This window comes from Sander vitreus, chromosome 11, assembly GCF_031162955.1.
Source record: "Sander vitreus isolate 19-12246 chromosome 11, sanVit1, whole genome shotgun sequence".
Taxonomy (NCBI): Eukaryota; Metazoa; Chordata; class Actinopteri; order Perciformes; family Percidae; genus Sander; species Sander vitreus.
Genome location: NC_135865.1, coordinates 19,311,201 through 19,324,410, shown reverse-complemented (window position 1 = coordinate 19,324,410; position 13,210 = coordinate 19,311,201). Strand labels below are relative to the sequence as shown.

General features: G+C 41.4%; 1 protein-coding gene across 16 annotated transcripts in view; it reads right to left on the bottom strand.

Annotated features, from left to right (window-relative positions):
- The window catches only part of pou2f1b (POU class 2 homeobox 1b), a 23,017-nt gene extending 9,807 nt beyond the window's left edge, over positions 1-13,210 (bottom strand). The window contains exons 1-11 of one of the 16 annotated variants that reach the window (XM_078262154.1): positions 13,125-13,175; positions 11,335-11,484; positions 5,778-5,843; positions 4,968-5,059; positions 4,469-4,567; positions 4,117-4,212; positions 1,984-2,163; positions 1,152-1,272; positions 935-1,026; positions 553-726; positions 180-320 (exon numbers count right to left, since the gene is read on the bottom strand). In XM_078262154.1, coding sequence (XP_078118280.1) covers positions 180-320; positions 553-726; positions 935-1,026; positions 1,152-1,272; positions 1,984-2,163; positions 4,117-4,212; positions 4,469-4,567; positions 4,968-5,059; positions 5,778-5,802 — 1,020 coding nt within the window. In that variant the 5' untranslated portion in view covers positions 5,803-5,843; positions 11,335-11,484; positions 13,125-13,175. Of the gene's footprint in view, positions 1-178; positions 321-552; positions 727-934; positions 1,027-1,151; positions 1,273-1,983; positions 2,164-4,116; positions 4,213-4,468; positions 4,568-4,967; positions 5,060-5,777; positions 5,844-11,334; positions 11,485-12,677; positions 12,862-13,124 lie in introns of those variants that run through there. The other 15 variants (XM_078262150.1, XM_078262149.1, XM_078262147.1 and 12 more) reach the window with 15 other exon arrangements.

Sequence of the window (13,210 nt, the reverse complement as noted above, 5' to 3'; positions counted from 1 at the left end):
ACACTTACTAAAAGAAGCGTTATGTTATAATGCTTATGACACGTTCATGACAGTGTCATGTCACTCTTATGTAGCTACCTTCAAGTAAAGTGTAACCCAAAGAATAAATATGCAGAGCGATGCCTCATGCCATGTGCTTCTGTATCACTTATTCAGGTTTCAGGGGTCAGGGACACACCTGCATCGTTGAGCCACTTCTCCAGCAATGGCTTGAGTTTGCACATGTTCTTAAAGCTCAGATTCAAGGCCTCAAAACGAGAGATGGTAGTTTGGCTGAAGTCGTTTCCATACAGCTTCCCCATGGCCAGGCCAACATCGCCCTGGAGAATGGAGGGAGACAGAGAAACATGAAAAATGGTAATCACAATCATTTTTTCCTACAGCAAAGATACACCAATAATATGAGTTAATTATTGGTATATGCACCATGAATTTGAGGATGAGAATATCTACAGAATTTGCAAAATAATACTATATATATACTACATAGAATTGCAAATCAAAAAATCAGTGAACCTTTGAGGTTCAATCTATTCAGTCTTACACACACACCTGCGTGAAGCCCAGTTTGATACGCCTCTGTTTGAAGGTCTTGGCAAATTGTTCCAGTTCCTCCAGATCGCTAGGCTCCTCCATAGTGGGGGTATCCAACCGTTTGGGTGGTGTCTGACTGTGGGACAGGGACTGAATAGGTGTGGCTGCTGTTGTGCGGGTTGGAGTGGCAGGCTGCAGAGAAAATATAAAATGCGATTGTTATTTAAGGATTAGTTGGAAAATGGAATATGTAGAAGAATACAAAAGTGGTCAATAAATTGCACCAAACAAATGTGTGATGTTATTGTGTTCACACATCTGGATTACAGCGGGAAACACGTTCAGAACTGCCAGTAAAACTGAAACACATTTTCGAGAGTTTGCTTGCATCATTACCAACCTGAGTTGCAAGGGTGATGCATGGTTGAGTCGGCAGGAGGTTAGCTTGGCTTTGAGGTAGTTGAGTTAGAAGACTCTGGGCTTGCAATATGCCTTCAGGGTGAAAGACATGGGAGTTGAGATCAAAAAAAGAATGCTTAAATAACAATCAAATACTTGGAATACATCGCTGTTCTTAATTCTGCATGCAAATCTAACAATGCAAGTATTTTACTCACCCTGTTGGCCATGCGGTGTCTGTGAGATGATGAACTGAGCGGGCTGCAGTTGTGTGGCGATCGGGTGGCCAGGCTGCACCAGAACAAACTGAGGCAGACTTAAATTCTGCTGCTGTAGCTGCTGCAAGACACATAACACAAGTTTAGCTGGGGCACCAATACAACTGTAAAACAAACATACTAATTTAGTTTGCCGTCAGACTATACCATCAATTACAATATTGTCTTTGTCAAAAAGGGTAAACAATTAACCAAATAAATAATATATCCCAACCAATGTTGAATTTGTATTTATTTATCTGCACTAACATAGCTCAGTACGGCTGTGTTTATTAAGGAATTCTTTAGTTGATAGTCAGCACTCCTATTTATGTAATAGTTAGTCTAGTCTGAAACCAAACAGAAGTTATTTATATTTTATTATTAATGCCATATTATCCACATTTCAGTTAGTGAACAGCTGCCTCATTTGCCTCCAGAAAGACAGTCAGCAGCTGATTCAAGTACTAAAAAAAGTCATATGCTGGTCTACTACAGACTCCTCATCTACATCATAAGTATTCTCTATTTGGAACCATTGTTCAAATAAGATACAGTATGTTCAGAAATACCTAACCCTAGAGGTTTATATTTACTGCAAATAATTTCACAAAATACAATAAATACTAATTCAAATTATTATTATTATAATTATTATAATAAAACAGGCTGTAAGTATCTAATTCAGCTTCAGTATAAAACCTTTTAGGGCTGCGAGTTTACATACAGGGAGTTTTGATATAATATTCTTTAAGGATTTGCAGAAACAGAAACATGGGTGATTGTGTCTTACAGAAGCGATCTGGATGGGCTGTGACAGGGGCAGCTGGGTAATGGGTGTGGCTGCGGAGGCCGAGATGCTGGCCCCAGTGGTGTTGTTCTGCTGGTTAGCTGAATGCTGCACAGCTGCAGCCAGGAGTTGAGCTTGGGCCTGCTGGATCAACATCTGCTGCTGCGCTGGGGTCAGGGTCAACTAAAAAGCCAAGAGACAGAGACAGACATGGGCAGACAGACAGAGGGATGCAGTAGTGATAACAGGTCAGAGAGAGAGAGGGGAAGATAGAGAAAGTAAGTAGCGTTTGGCAAATCAGTTTTATGTTGTATCAGTAGGGGCTTTCTGACCGGAGGGATTTTTGCAGTTCTTAGAACTAAACGTTCCTAGAACACTGTTTTCGTCGTGTTCCGACAGGAAAGATTTGGGGATTTTTAAGTTCCTCTGGCCTCAGTAGCGTACTTTTTTAGCTCCTACTTCAGAGCAGGGTCTTTTCCCTTTTCCTAGGTGTACTTGATTGGTCGAACTTATAAGTCACGCCCACTGCCAACTTAGAACTTGCAGACAGAGCAACAACCAACAACGGGACATTTTTAACAATTTTCACCATCTTATTCATCATTAAATTCACTTCTGACAACGTTTTAGGCGAGAAATTAACTGTTTAGATTTATATAATATAATATATATATGTGAAAATTGATGCCGAATTGACAATTTGCTTCAAAGTTTTCGGAGTTGAGAACCACCATGAAGTGAGGCGACAGCCAGCAAGGGCCTGCCCCGGCCTCTACCTCGTCACTCGGCCAGTCATGCTCAGACACCTCGCTGTGAGCTGGAGGTCTCTCAGACCGCTCTCGTAAATAAGAGGCTTTTATTTCGCCGTTGACAGTTCGTTTGTTTAAAGATCACAACACATGTCCATCATAAGATTAACGGGAACCTGTGGTTAACGGTCTTTTCGGAGTTAAACTCCACAAGCGTGTCCTGCGGCTCACCGGCAAAGACCGTTGCAGTGCTTGCGTCACTCCCTTACCCCTCCTACCAGTCCCTATGGCCACTTGGCCAGTGGGAATGCAAACGGAAAAAAAGATTTTGGGGGAAAGTAGTTCTTAGAACTGCTTAGAAGTGTACTTTTCCTCTAAAAAGTACAAGTACTATCCGGTCGGAAAGCACCTATAGAGATCGGATGAGTTAGTGTTGTCACGATACTTGAGTTTTGGCTTTGCTATCCATGAACTTTAATTTCTGAGGTAAAGATAACTACGATAATGCTGCAGGGGGATATTACAAAAATGTGTGTTGCATAAAAGATTTGTGACACATTTTACACACGTTGGCCAGGAATACGTCTTCATCAAGTGCAATAAATTAAAACCTCTTAATTTATCCCTGCCTTGCTCCAGTTTTATCAACAACAACTGGACTGCACTGTTTAATGCCGTGCCAACAGTTGTATAAATTGCTGCTTTACTGTCATGAACTAGGCCGCAGCTCTGTCTATTCCGATTTCCTCTTTTGCGTTATTATTCCAATTTGTATGAACACACCCTTACAGACAATGGAGAAGTGGGGTCACCACCACGCTAAATACTGACTGTTTATCCACATGTCTCTATTGAACGTAACTTTTCACAAAAGGTATCAAAGTAGTTTTGAAGCCGTCGTTATCGTGGCAACACTAGTATGAGCCCAGACAGGAAAATGGAGAGAAGACTCATGCAGCTTAGCAAAGGCACAAGTGCAAATGAGAATGTTGATGTCATGTTCAAAGTCAAATCCACATGCACAGTAAACACTCCCACATAGCATAATAGCAGCCGCATTCAAGCCAGTCGGTCTTTTTAACTACAGTATGGCCTCAAGACGAACATGGGTGGATATGGAATGTTTCATGTGGTTGGCCTGACAATGAGTGCACAGACACATCAAGGCTACGTCCAAATCCATCCCTCCGTTTTCTGTAATGGAAGAATTTGGACATGGCCGAACAACCACTGAGATGAACAGGCAGACACAGAAGCCACAGAATCAGGGCAAGCTATCATTTCATCACCCTGTCTTTCATCCAGGGTTGATCATGTTGAGGTGTGACCCCAGATGCATGGCTACGACTAGGTTTTAACTAAAGCAGTGAGGCAACAGGCGACTTACTCCTGCAATCTGTCCCCCGGCCAACATTAGCTGGGTTTGAGGCAATATGCTCTGCTGGACGGAGGTCGGAAGAGCACTCGAGTCTTCCGACTTAGACTAGTGGAGGTGAAGCAAAGAGTGAGGCTTAGAGGAAATCTTCCTACAGGTGTAACTTGAGCATTGTTGACAGCATAAGGTCAAATAAGTCTCTTAATTTCATGTCATAGTTGTTATCATAAAAATAACAATACTCAGAATGTTTTAATTGAAAGCAATTTGAAAGGATGTTTAATTCAGATAAAAAGAACAGTCTAAATAAAATAAGTGTAAGTAAGACAAAAAAATACAATGAAACATGAAATCTTTGTGCTACCTGAGCAGAATTTTGAGAATGAGCCTTTAGTCTTTGAGCAGTGAGAGGGATTTGAATTAAAAAGGAAGTGAGAAATTGGGTATTTAAATGTGCTGCAGCCTTCAGAGACAAGAAAAGTGAATGGGAAGGGAGGGGAGAGTTGAGATGCTAATTAAAATAACTGTTATGCAGTGCATGTAAATTCTGCATAGATTTGCATATTCTCCGCCATCTGTTTCCGAGCAACCGCAGAGCAGCTAATTAGCATACAGGGTTGATTAATCTGCCGTGTTGCCAGGCGACACAAGGAAAGACTGGCTCATTTAAATGAACTCCTTCTGCTTGTGCACATGTGAGAGCAGATGCGCAAACCTCTGTTCAAACTTCTGACTTTATTTCATTGCAAAACTATAACTGAGATGTTTCACAACACAAAAACATTATCTGTAGGACACCTGCTCCTTATATAAAAATAGGACAACAAAAGGTAAAGTGTGTGATGGTGTGCATCATGTGTTACCTGTTGGAGGAGGGCTTGTGCATGTGCATTAGTGATTGTACTGGTGGTTGGCACCATCTGCCTCTGAAAGTCAAACCCATTGATTTGGATTCCTGAGGACAGAAATACAGTTTTGTGCTGTCAGAGGAACAGAGAAGGGTTATTGTGGTTTAACTGGCAACATAATCTCCGCTGTTGGTTTAACACAAAAATGAGGAACACAATACTAGAAGCCCACTGTGAATCTGTAGAAGCATACTTAAGGAGAACATACTGCTGTCAGGTGCAAGAAAAAACATATTTTTTTAAAAGGGACAGCATATGTAACTGTGATGGTGACCCCCCCAAAGATGTTACACATCTGCATACATTTGTTTGAATGCAGGTTGGTAAATCACATAATTAAATATTAACACTATGGGCTTAAACAAAAATTGCAAGCATTAATTTTTAGCTACTTAATTCAGCCTTATACAATAGGATTATAAAGATGAGCATTGAATCTACCATGTTCACTCTAAGTTTGATCATTCGTATCACAGAGTCACTGAGACAGAGCAAATTAGCGTGATATTCAATAGGCACAAGTGAGGTAAACTGCTCTGAGGTAAACACTTCATTTGACAAAGAGGAGTGCTAACAAGGACTTTGGAAAGCTGCCATTTTTATTTTTTTATTGAGTCAATAATACAAAGTAGTGAGCTTTTCCTGATTTGTACTGCAAAGATTTTCATTTTTGGTGTGAATTTGAAACCTGTTGAATGAGGTAAAACTCTGCACATCCTGATTTAAAAAAAGTAACAAACACAAAAAGAGCTGGAAGTCACTCACCGGTGTTCCCGTCACCACTTTCCATTGCACATTTAGTAGTTTCTGACTGATTATTCACTTTAGCATCTGGGAGACAGACAGAGACAGATAGTGAGACAGACTCACGCCCACTGCCAGTAAAAACATGACAACCCTGTCTCAATGATTTGAGGAGTGCTCTCACTTTTGTCACCTGAGTATATCCCATAAGGTCATGATATTCCTATTCTGCAGTAACAGTAATCTTCCATCTCATACAAGGACGCCAAGCAACAACAAAAACCAACTGAGCTTCATCACAACCTCATCAAAAACTCACCCGCTCTTGCCCCACCTGTGTTTTCCAGCATGGTTGCAAAACCTATCATGGAAAATTGCCTTCGCCGGGCAAACCCACAGACAGGGCGTCCAGCACTCTGTTCCTCCTCCTACTCCTGCCTCTCTTCACTCTCCAATGGTCAGCAGGGAGCGGAGTTCAATACAACCAGAGCTACACACAGACACAGTGGCACTGTCCACCGCACAGTTCACTGAACAACACTGGGATACGCACACTGGGAAAGCCAACAGGGTTTAGGCAAACAGCTCTCCTTCCCTCCCTCTCTCTCTGCACTCTTTTCTTTTCTTATAGCTCTGCCCCTCTCCCTTTTTCGTGCCTACTTTGCACTCACTCTCCCTCCCTCCCTCCCTCTCGCTCGTGTGCCAAGATTGTCTGTACTTCTGAAAAAGTTAAACCTCTCCCTCTCTTGCTGGAATGAAACAAACGACAAGTGCAGCTGGCAGCCTCCTCCAACTCCAGCCCCCCCCCTCCAACTCTATAATGAAGCATAATCAGTATTCAGCTGATTAAAGCCGTATGCAAATCTGCCCCTGCCTCGTTAGCAATGCAAGGCTTTGAAGTCCTGCGAGCGACGCATTTCACACCGGGCTCTGAAAGCTTTCTGCATAATTTAAACCCCTATAAATATTTATCAGCTCATTAGCATATTAATTGGATGGCTTTTGGAGGACGATAAAAAACAGGGGAATAAGGATGACACAGAGAGGGGGGGGGGAAGAGAGTGCTCAAACTAGCACTTGGCGCAGAACAGGGAGGGGAGGCAGCGGCACAAGACCAATTATTGCGCGAGTCCACAGCTAAAAAGTAATTAGCTAAGAGCAGGTAAAGGTCTGACGATATCCCAGAATGCAATGTGAGGCCTGTCGGCAGTGGTCTTGACATGTTAGCAAGGCGGACTGCATTAATAGAACGTCTAACACTACTCGTTCGGAGTATCTCCAGGAGTCATGGAGACTGGGCCTAACTACTAAAAAAGGGGGGCCTGTGGTATGAGTGGGAGGGGGACTTGCTCAATCGGAAATAAATAACTCCACATTAATCCACCACAAGCCTGTCATTACTGCTAGACCCCCTGTGGCTAAAGCATTCCTCAGCGAGCGACTACAGAGAGTGGGTGGCGGGCTGTTGCTGTCTATGTTTATGAAGTGTTTGGGGATTAGCATATTTAGATTAGCTTTACATTCCATTAGTATTTCATTTTGGAGCCCTTTTAAATTCATTTCCAGCGTGCTCTAAGTCGTCCAAGAGTTAATACAGCGAGGAAACAGCACTGCTATGGTGATGCACAGGTGTCCAGTGAATCAGAATGACTGGACAGGAATGCATGGCTGTATTGTAGTCTACAGGAGCTTAACTTGAACTGCTCCTGCATAAAGCTTTAATCAACTTCTTCACTTATCCCGCTGCCTGACCAAGAGCATTTAAATAATGGATGACCAGATCAAACAATGCAAAGAGGGCAGGGTCGCGTTAACATAGTACGTACTGAAAAACAAACAGACCTTTATCAGCAGCATGAGAACATGAGGGGCACATCTTAAGTCACTAAGTAATGTTGGCAGCTGTTGGTAAACAGCAGTGTACTTTTATGACGAACAACCAGAGACATTAAACCAGTGGTTCCCAATATTTCTTTCATTTTCCCCGAAATGCCCTGTCAAATAAGTTCAAATAGGCTACTCCTTCATCAACACTACTCATCATGTTCCAGGTGTGTTAGTTTGAACCGATTATAAACAGGATGTTTTCTAATATTATTAAATAAGAAGATTTTGTCTGACAAACAGTTCAAAAATTACATAAAGTTATATATTTACATATACATATTTTTCTCGGTTTGCTTTTTAGTGGGTTTGGCTAAACACGGCACTATTATCACTTGGTGTGACAGGAGCTAGATAATTCAACCACTTCTGATCTATTTCTACCTTTCTGCTTGCATGCTACCTGAGTTTCACAAACTCTGACCCACATTAGTGATGTAAAGGTGTTATAACTGTGCAACAGACTTATTGTAGCTGGTAGTTTATTGATTATTCTTTTTTCTATTTGGACTATCTGTTAAGGCTATGAAATGTCAAAAAAATACCTAAAAATGAGAATGAGAATACCTAAAAATACTAAAACCCAAGGTGACGTCTGCAAATGCCTTTTTTTGTCGATCAAAGGCCCAAAACCCAAAGATAGTTATTAAGTTCACTGTGATATACACTCACCTAAAGGATTATTAGGAACACCATACTAATACCGTGTTTGACCCTATCCTATCAATATGGGCCAACATTTCTAAGGAATGCTTCCAGCACCTTGTTGAATAAATGACACAAAGAATTAAGGCAGTTCTTAAGGCAAAAGGGATCCCCCACACCATTACACCACCACCAACACCAGCCTGCCCAGTGGTAACAAGGCATGTTTACACCAAATTCTGACTCTACCTTATGAATGTCTCAACAGAAATCGAGACTCATCAGACCAGGCAACATTCTTTCAGTCTTCAACTGTCCAATTTTGGTACGCTCATGCAAATTGTAGCCTCATTTTCCTATTTTTAGTGGAGATGAGTGGTACCCGGTGGGATCTTCTGCTGGTGTAGCCCATCCACCTCAAGGTTGTGCGTGTTGTGGCTTCACAAATGCTTTGCTGCATAACTTGGTTGTTATTTGAGTTATCTTGTTATCTTCTATCAGCTTCAAATCAGTCGGCCCATTCTCCTCTGACCTCTAGCATCAACAAGGCATTTTCGCCCCCCAGGGACTGCAGCATACTGGATCCTTTTTCAGACCATTCTTTGTAAACCCTAGAAATGGTTGTGCGTGAAAATCCCAGTAACTGAGCAGATTGTGAAATACTCAGACCAGCCCATCTGGTACCAACAACCATGCCACGCTGAAAGTTGCTTAGATCACCTTCTAAAGATTCGTCTTTCCCATTCTGACATTCAGTTTGGAGTTGAGGAGATTGTCTAGACCTGGACCCCTAAATGCATTGAAGCAGCTGCCATGTGATTGGTTTATTAGATAATTTCATTAACGTGAAATTTAACAGGTGTTCCTAATAATCCTTTAGGTGAGTGTATGTCAAAGTGAAGCATCCTAATCCTCACATTTTAAGTTGTGTAAATAGAAAATGTTTACATAACGTTGTACATTATACTCCATACCACTCTCCACTGTTGAACCCTTCAAACAACACAGTTTTTGGTTAAAGTCCAGCTTACTCTATTGTTAACCAAGATAGATCCATTAAAGATGCCACATTACGGTATTACAGAAAGATGGACCCTGCTGTGGAACAATGCATTACACAAATATCCTGCAAAGAGAATTTGAAATAGGTATCTCATTAGCACTGTAATATGGGAAGACTGGCTGAATACTGCAGAGCCGTTAATGTGAGCAGAGAGATTCAACATGAGACAGAGCCAAACTTAATTAGCACATTCACATTCTGCCCTACTATCTATATTCTTCATCTTAAACACAGAATACATCAAGACCACTTTTCCAAATCTGGACCACTTTGAGCACTAAGCCGGTTTTGGGATGTTCAGGATGTATGGTCACGACAGATAATCTTTCAATTTGAGGAAGTTAATAACCAAAGCAGAATTAGCATGACTATCCAAAGTATTTAAACTAGCTTTTAATACTAGTAAAAAACCAACACAATCTGACAACAGATACAAAACAGTACAAAAAGCAACACTGGACTGAGGCCACAAATGAACAAAACACACTGCAGTGTAATTTGATGAGGGGTTATGAAGCTAACACCACTGGAAGCTACTGTGGTATCTCTTGGGTGGTCATAAGCCAACTGTCTATAGGCTAGGTGGAAAATCCAATTGAACTAAATTAAAGTGAAGTTTGTAGGGAGTGGCAAGTACAAATATTCAGCTACTTCCAAGTGGTTATCCATGATTCACTACTACAGTTTGATGGTGCAGAAAGCCTGAATTCACATTTAAATTCACCACCTAGGAAGCTGATTATGAGCTGGTTATTCATGTGGCGTGTGTTTCACTTTCTTGTAACAGCACTTGCTGTTAACTGCAAAACTCTCCCACTTTCGGGCGCCTGGTTAGCTCACCTGGTAGAGCGGGCGGCCATGTACAGCGGTTTACTCCTCCACGCAGCGGCCGCGGTCTCGACTCCGACCTGCGGCCCTTTGCTGCATATCATTCATCTTCTCTCTCCCCTTTCAAATCTAAGCTGTCCTATACAAATAAAGGCCTAAAATGCCCAAAAACTCTCCCACTTTTGCCTCATCTATTTAAAGAAAGCACATTATTGTAACTGCAGAACAACATTTTTATTAGACTGACTATTAGCATGTTCGAAATTGTTTGTAACATAGAACGCTTTCTTGAAATTCTTGAGTCATCAGGAACAACATGCCAATTGTTGCTTGTAAAATGCATCCACCTCTACTTTTCCCAAAAAACCCTCCATTTTGTAGATTATCTCCTGTACCCTCACCTGTACCTATAGGTATTTAATAAAAAACACTTAGCTGATTTAACAGGTTAGTATGTTGTCATTTGTCTTAAAGAAAACCCTTTTTAACAGATAAAAGCCAATCTTCGGCCAAATGTCTGTTTCACCATATTCATAATAGGGCATTTTGGCAAGACAGATCACCAGAAACAAGTAGTTATCTGTTTTGAGCACACCACACAGTTCTGAGTAGTTACGATTTTCTTTCTCCACAGTGAAAACGCTTGTCTGACTGGAGCTTTCTCAGTACTTTGAGATGGCATGTCCTGCATGTATTACTGCGAATGATGCATTATTCATAACAACTGTGTTTACATCAATGAATATTCATGATGGAACTACAAGGCTGAAATGAGGGTGGAACTGAAAAAATGATTAAATGAGAAGAATTATGAGAGTAGTAGACTAAGTGTGTGGATGACAGAATAATTTTGTGTCTGTTCTTTAAGTAGCCCAGTATAAGTACATTTTATATATGTTTTAGTAAGTGAGCCTATCTCCAGACAGTGGATATAATTTCACAATATACTAACAAACTAATTTTCTTGGCTTGGCTTAAAATACAGAATATAATTTAGTATAGCGACATATGTATCGCATATAAACAAATTGCCCTGTAAGGTTTTCTCGGAACAATGCAGGGAGGGTATGAATTAAGTGTGTTTCTGTCACAAGAAATACAATCTAAAGCACCAGTAGGGCCCAAGACATAATGCTGAATTTTATTATTAAAACAAACCAAGCAGTGGCCGGTTAGATCAGTTGGTAGAGCGGGCACACATATGCAGAAGTTTATTCCTCAACGCAGAATGTCCAGGGTTCGAGTCCGACCTGTGACCGTTTACCTGCATGTCTTCCCCCCTCTCTCTCCTTTCATATCTCAGCTTTCCTATCGAATAAAGACAGAAATGTCCCAAAAAAAACAAATAATATGAATACAACAATAGACAACATGGTCCGAGCCAGTCATAGACATCTCACCATCTAAAACACCTTTTCGCTATCTTTTGTGTGAACTGTGAAGTAGGCCTACTAAAAACGAAAAGATTATTGTATGACAGAGAACAAAAACCCATCCTCTGTAGAGTTACTACAACAGACGGATTCTTTTAAAACACTGAACTACACCGAGTTAAAAATTACTGCCATCAAGCTGTGTCTTGCCCGGCCATGAAACCGGCAGAATGAATAGTAAGAATGTCCTGTCTGTTATTATTGTGGCTTTCCGGAAGTGGGCCTCACTACCCCTCCCTGTGCCTTGGGGGGATACACAGGTACAATCTCTGTATTCAGCACAGACAGACACGGTCAAAACTCCTGCAACAACGAAGGGTGTACAAGATATAAACTAAGTTTTCAAAACTGCTCAGTCAAGGGCAATAAAAAGTTGTACAAATAAATAAATAAATATATATTCTAATGAGATGGATTAACAGTTCGCCACCAGCACCAACCCGATGCCAGACTACTCCCACTTCACGTAAAAAAGGTGCTCGGTCAAACTTCAATCAAACTGTAAAACTATAACTTCAACACTGGTGAGGCGAAGACAGCACTATTGACATAATTTTCAACAGCTAACCGCAACAATCCTGTGTGTATTTTTAGTTTAAATAAATGAACGCTAACGTAAAGTTAGCTTCTGAACGACTGGACCAAGTTAGAGGAGGCAGCCAGTTAGCCCTTCGGAGGACAACAGTTTTAAATGTGATTAGACGAGGCCATATTTTACAAACACTTCAGTCAATATCAACATCAAGTGTTGACATGCAGTTATTGTGCCGCGCAGGATGAGCTCCAGCTCATCGTCGGTCGATGGGATATGCTGAACTCGCAGTCTGGTTCAGGCAGGCCCGCATGAATAACACAACAGGCTGCTGTGGCTCCACTGCGCCGAGCACAAAAGGCTGAGGGGAAAACGCTCTGCTGCTATAAACCAGGTCGAGCTGAAGCACACCGAGCTGACATCGTGTATTTAACAAAAAGACAGTCTTGCTCCATTTTGATTTATTCCCTCCAAACAGCACTTGAAAACAAACAAGCGCAACCACTGCCCGGCTCGCCAAAAATGAATATGCAAACCTCTTTCAAAAGCTCCAGTGTGTGCATCAACACAAAGCCAAGCGTCAGAAGGCGAGCTAACGCTAGCTGTTAGCAGTCTCATTTCAATCAGATTGCGTTCGTGAAATATCTAAACATGTCATATATGAACCAGAGTCACGTCGGCGATTACTAATAAAATATGCTAAATTGTATTTGTCGACAGAGGTATGAATATGTAGCGGCGTACAGCCGTCTAATCACACAAAGGGGGGAGGCATGTTTCCATGTAATTTGCCGTCGCACTGCAAGAGCTCGTTTCCTCCTCTGTCAAATTACAGTTGGCTAGCTGTGTGTAAACTACAACAGCGCTGGATATCATCTTCATCTATTAGTCAATCTGCGTTTCATCTGTATTTTGTTTATCATAAATTGTTAGTAACACAGTTTGAATATGAGTATGAATATGTAAAATGCTGTAATCATTACCTGGTCCTGAACTCTCATCTTGACTCGCTGCTCCTCCGTCCGCCATTTTGAATATTTAACCCAAATCCCAGCCCTGAGCCTACCAG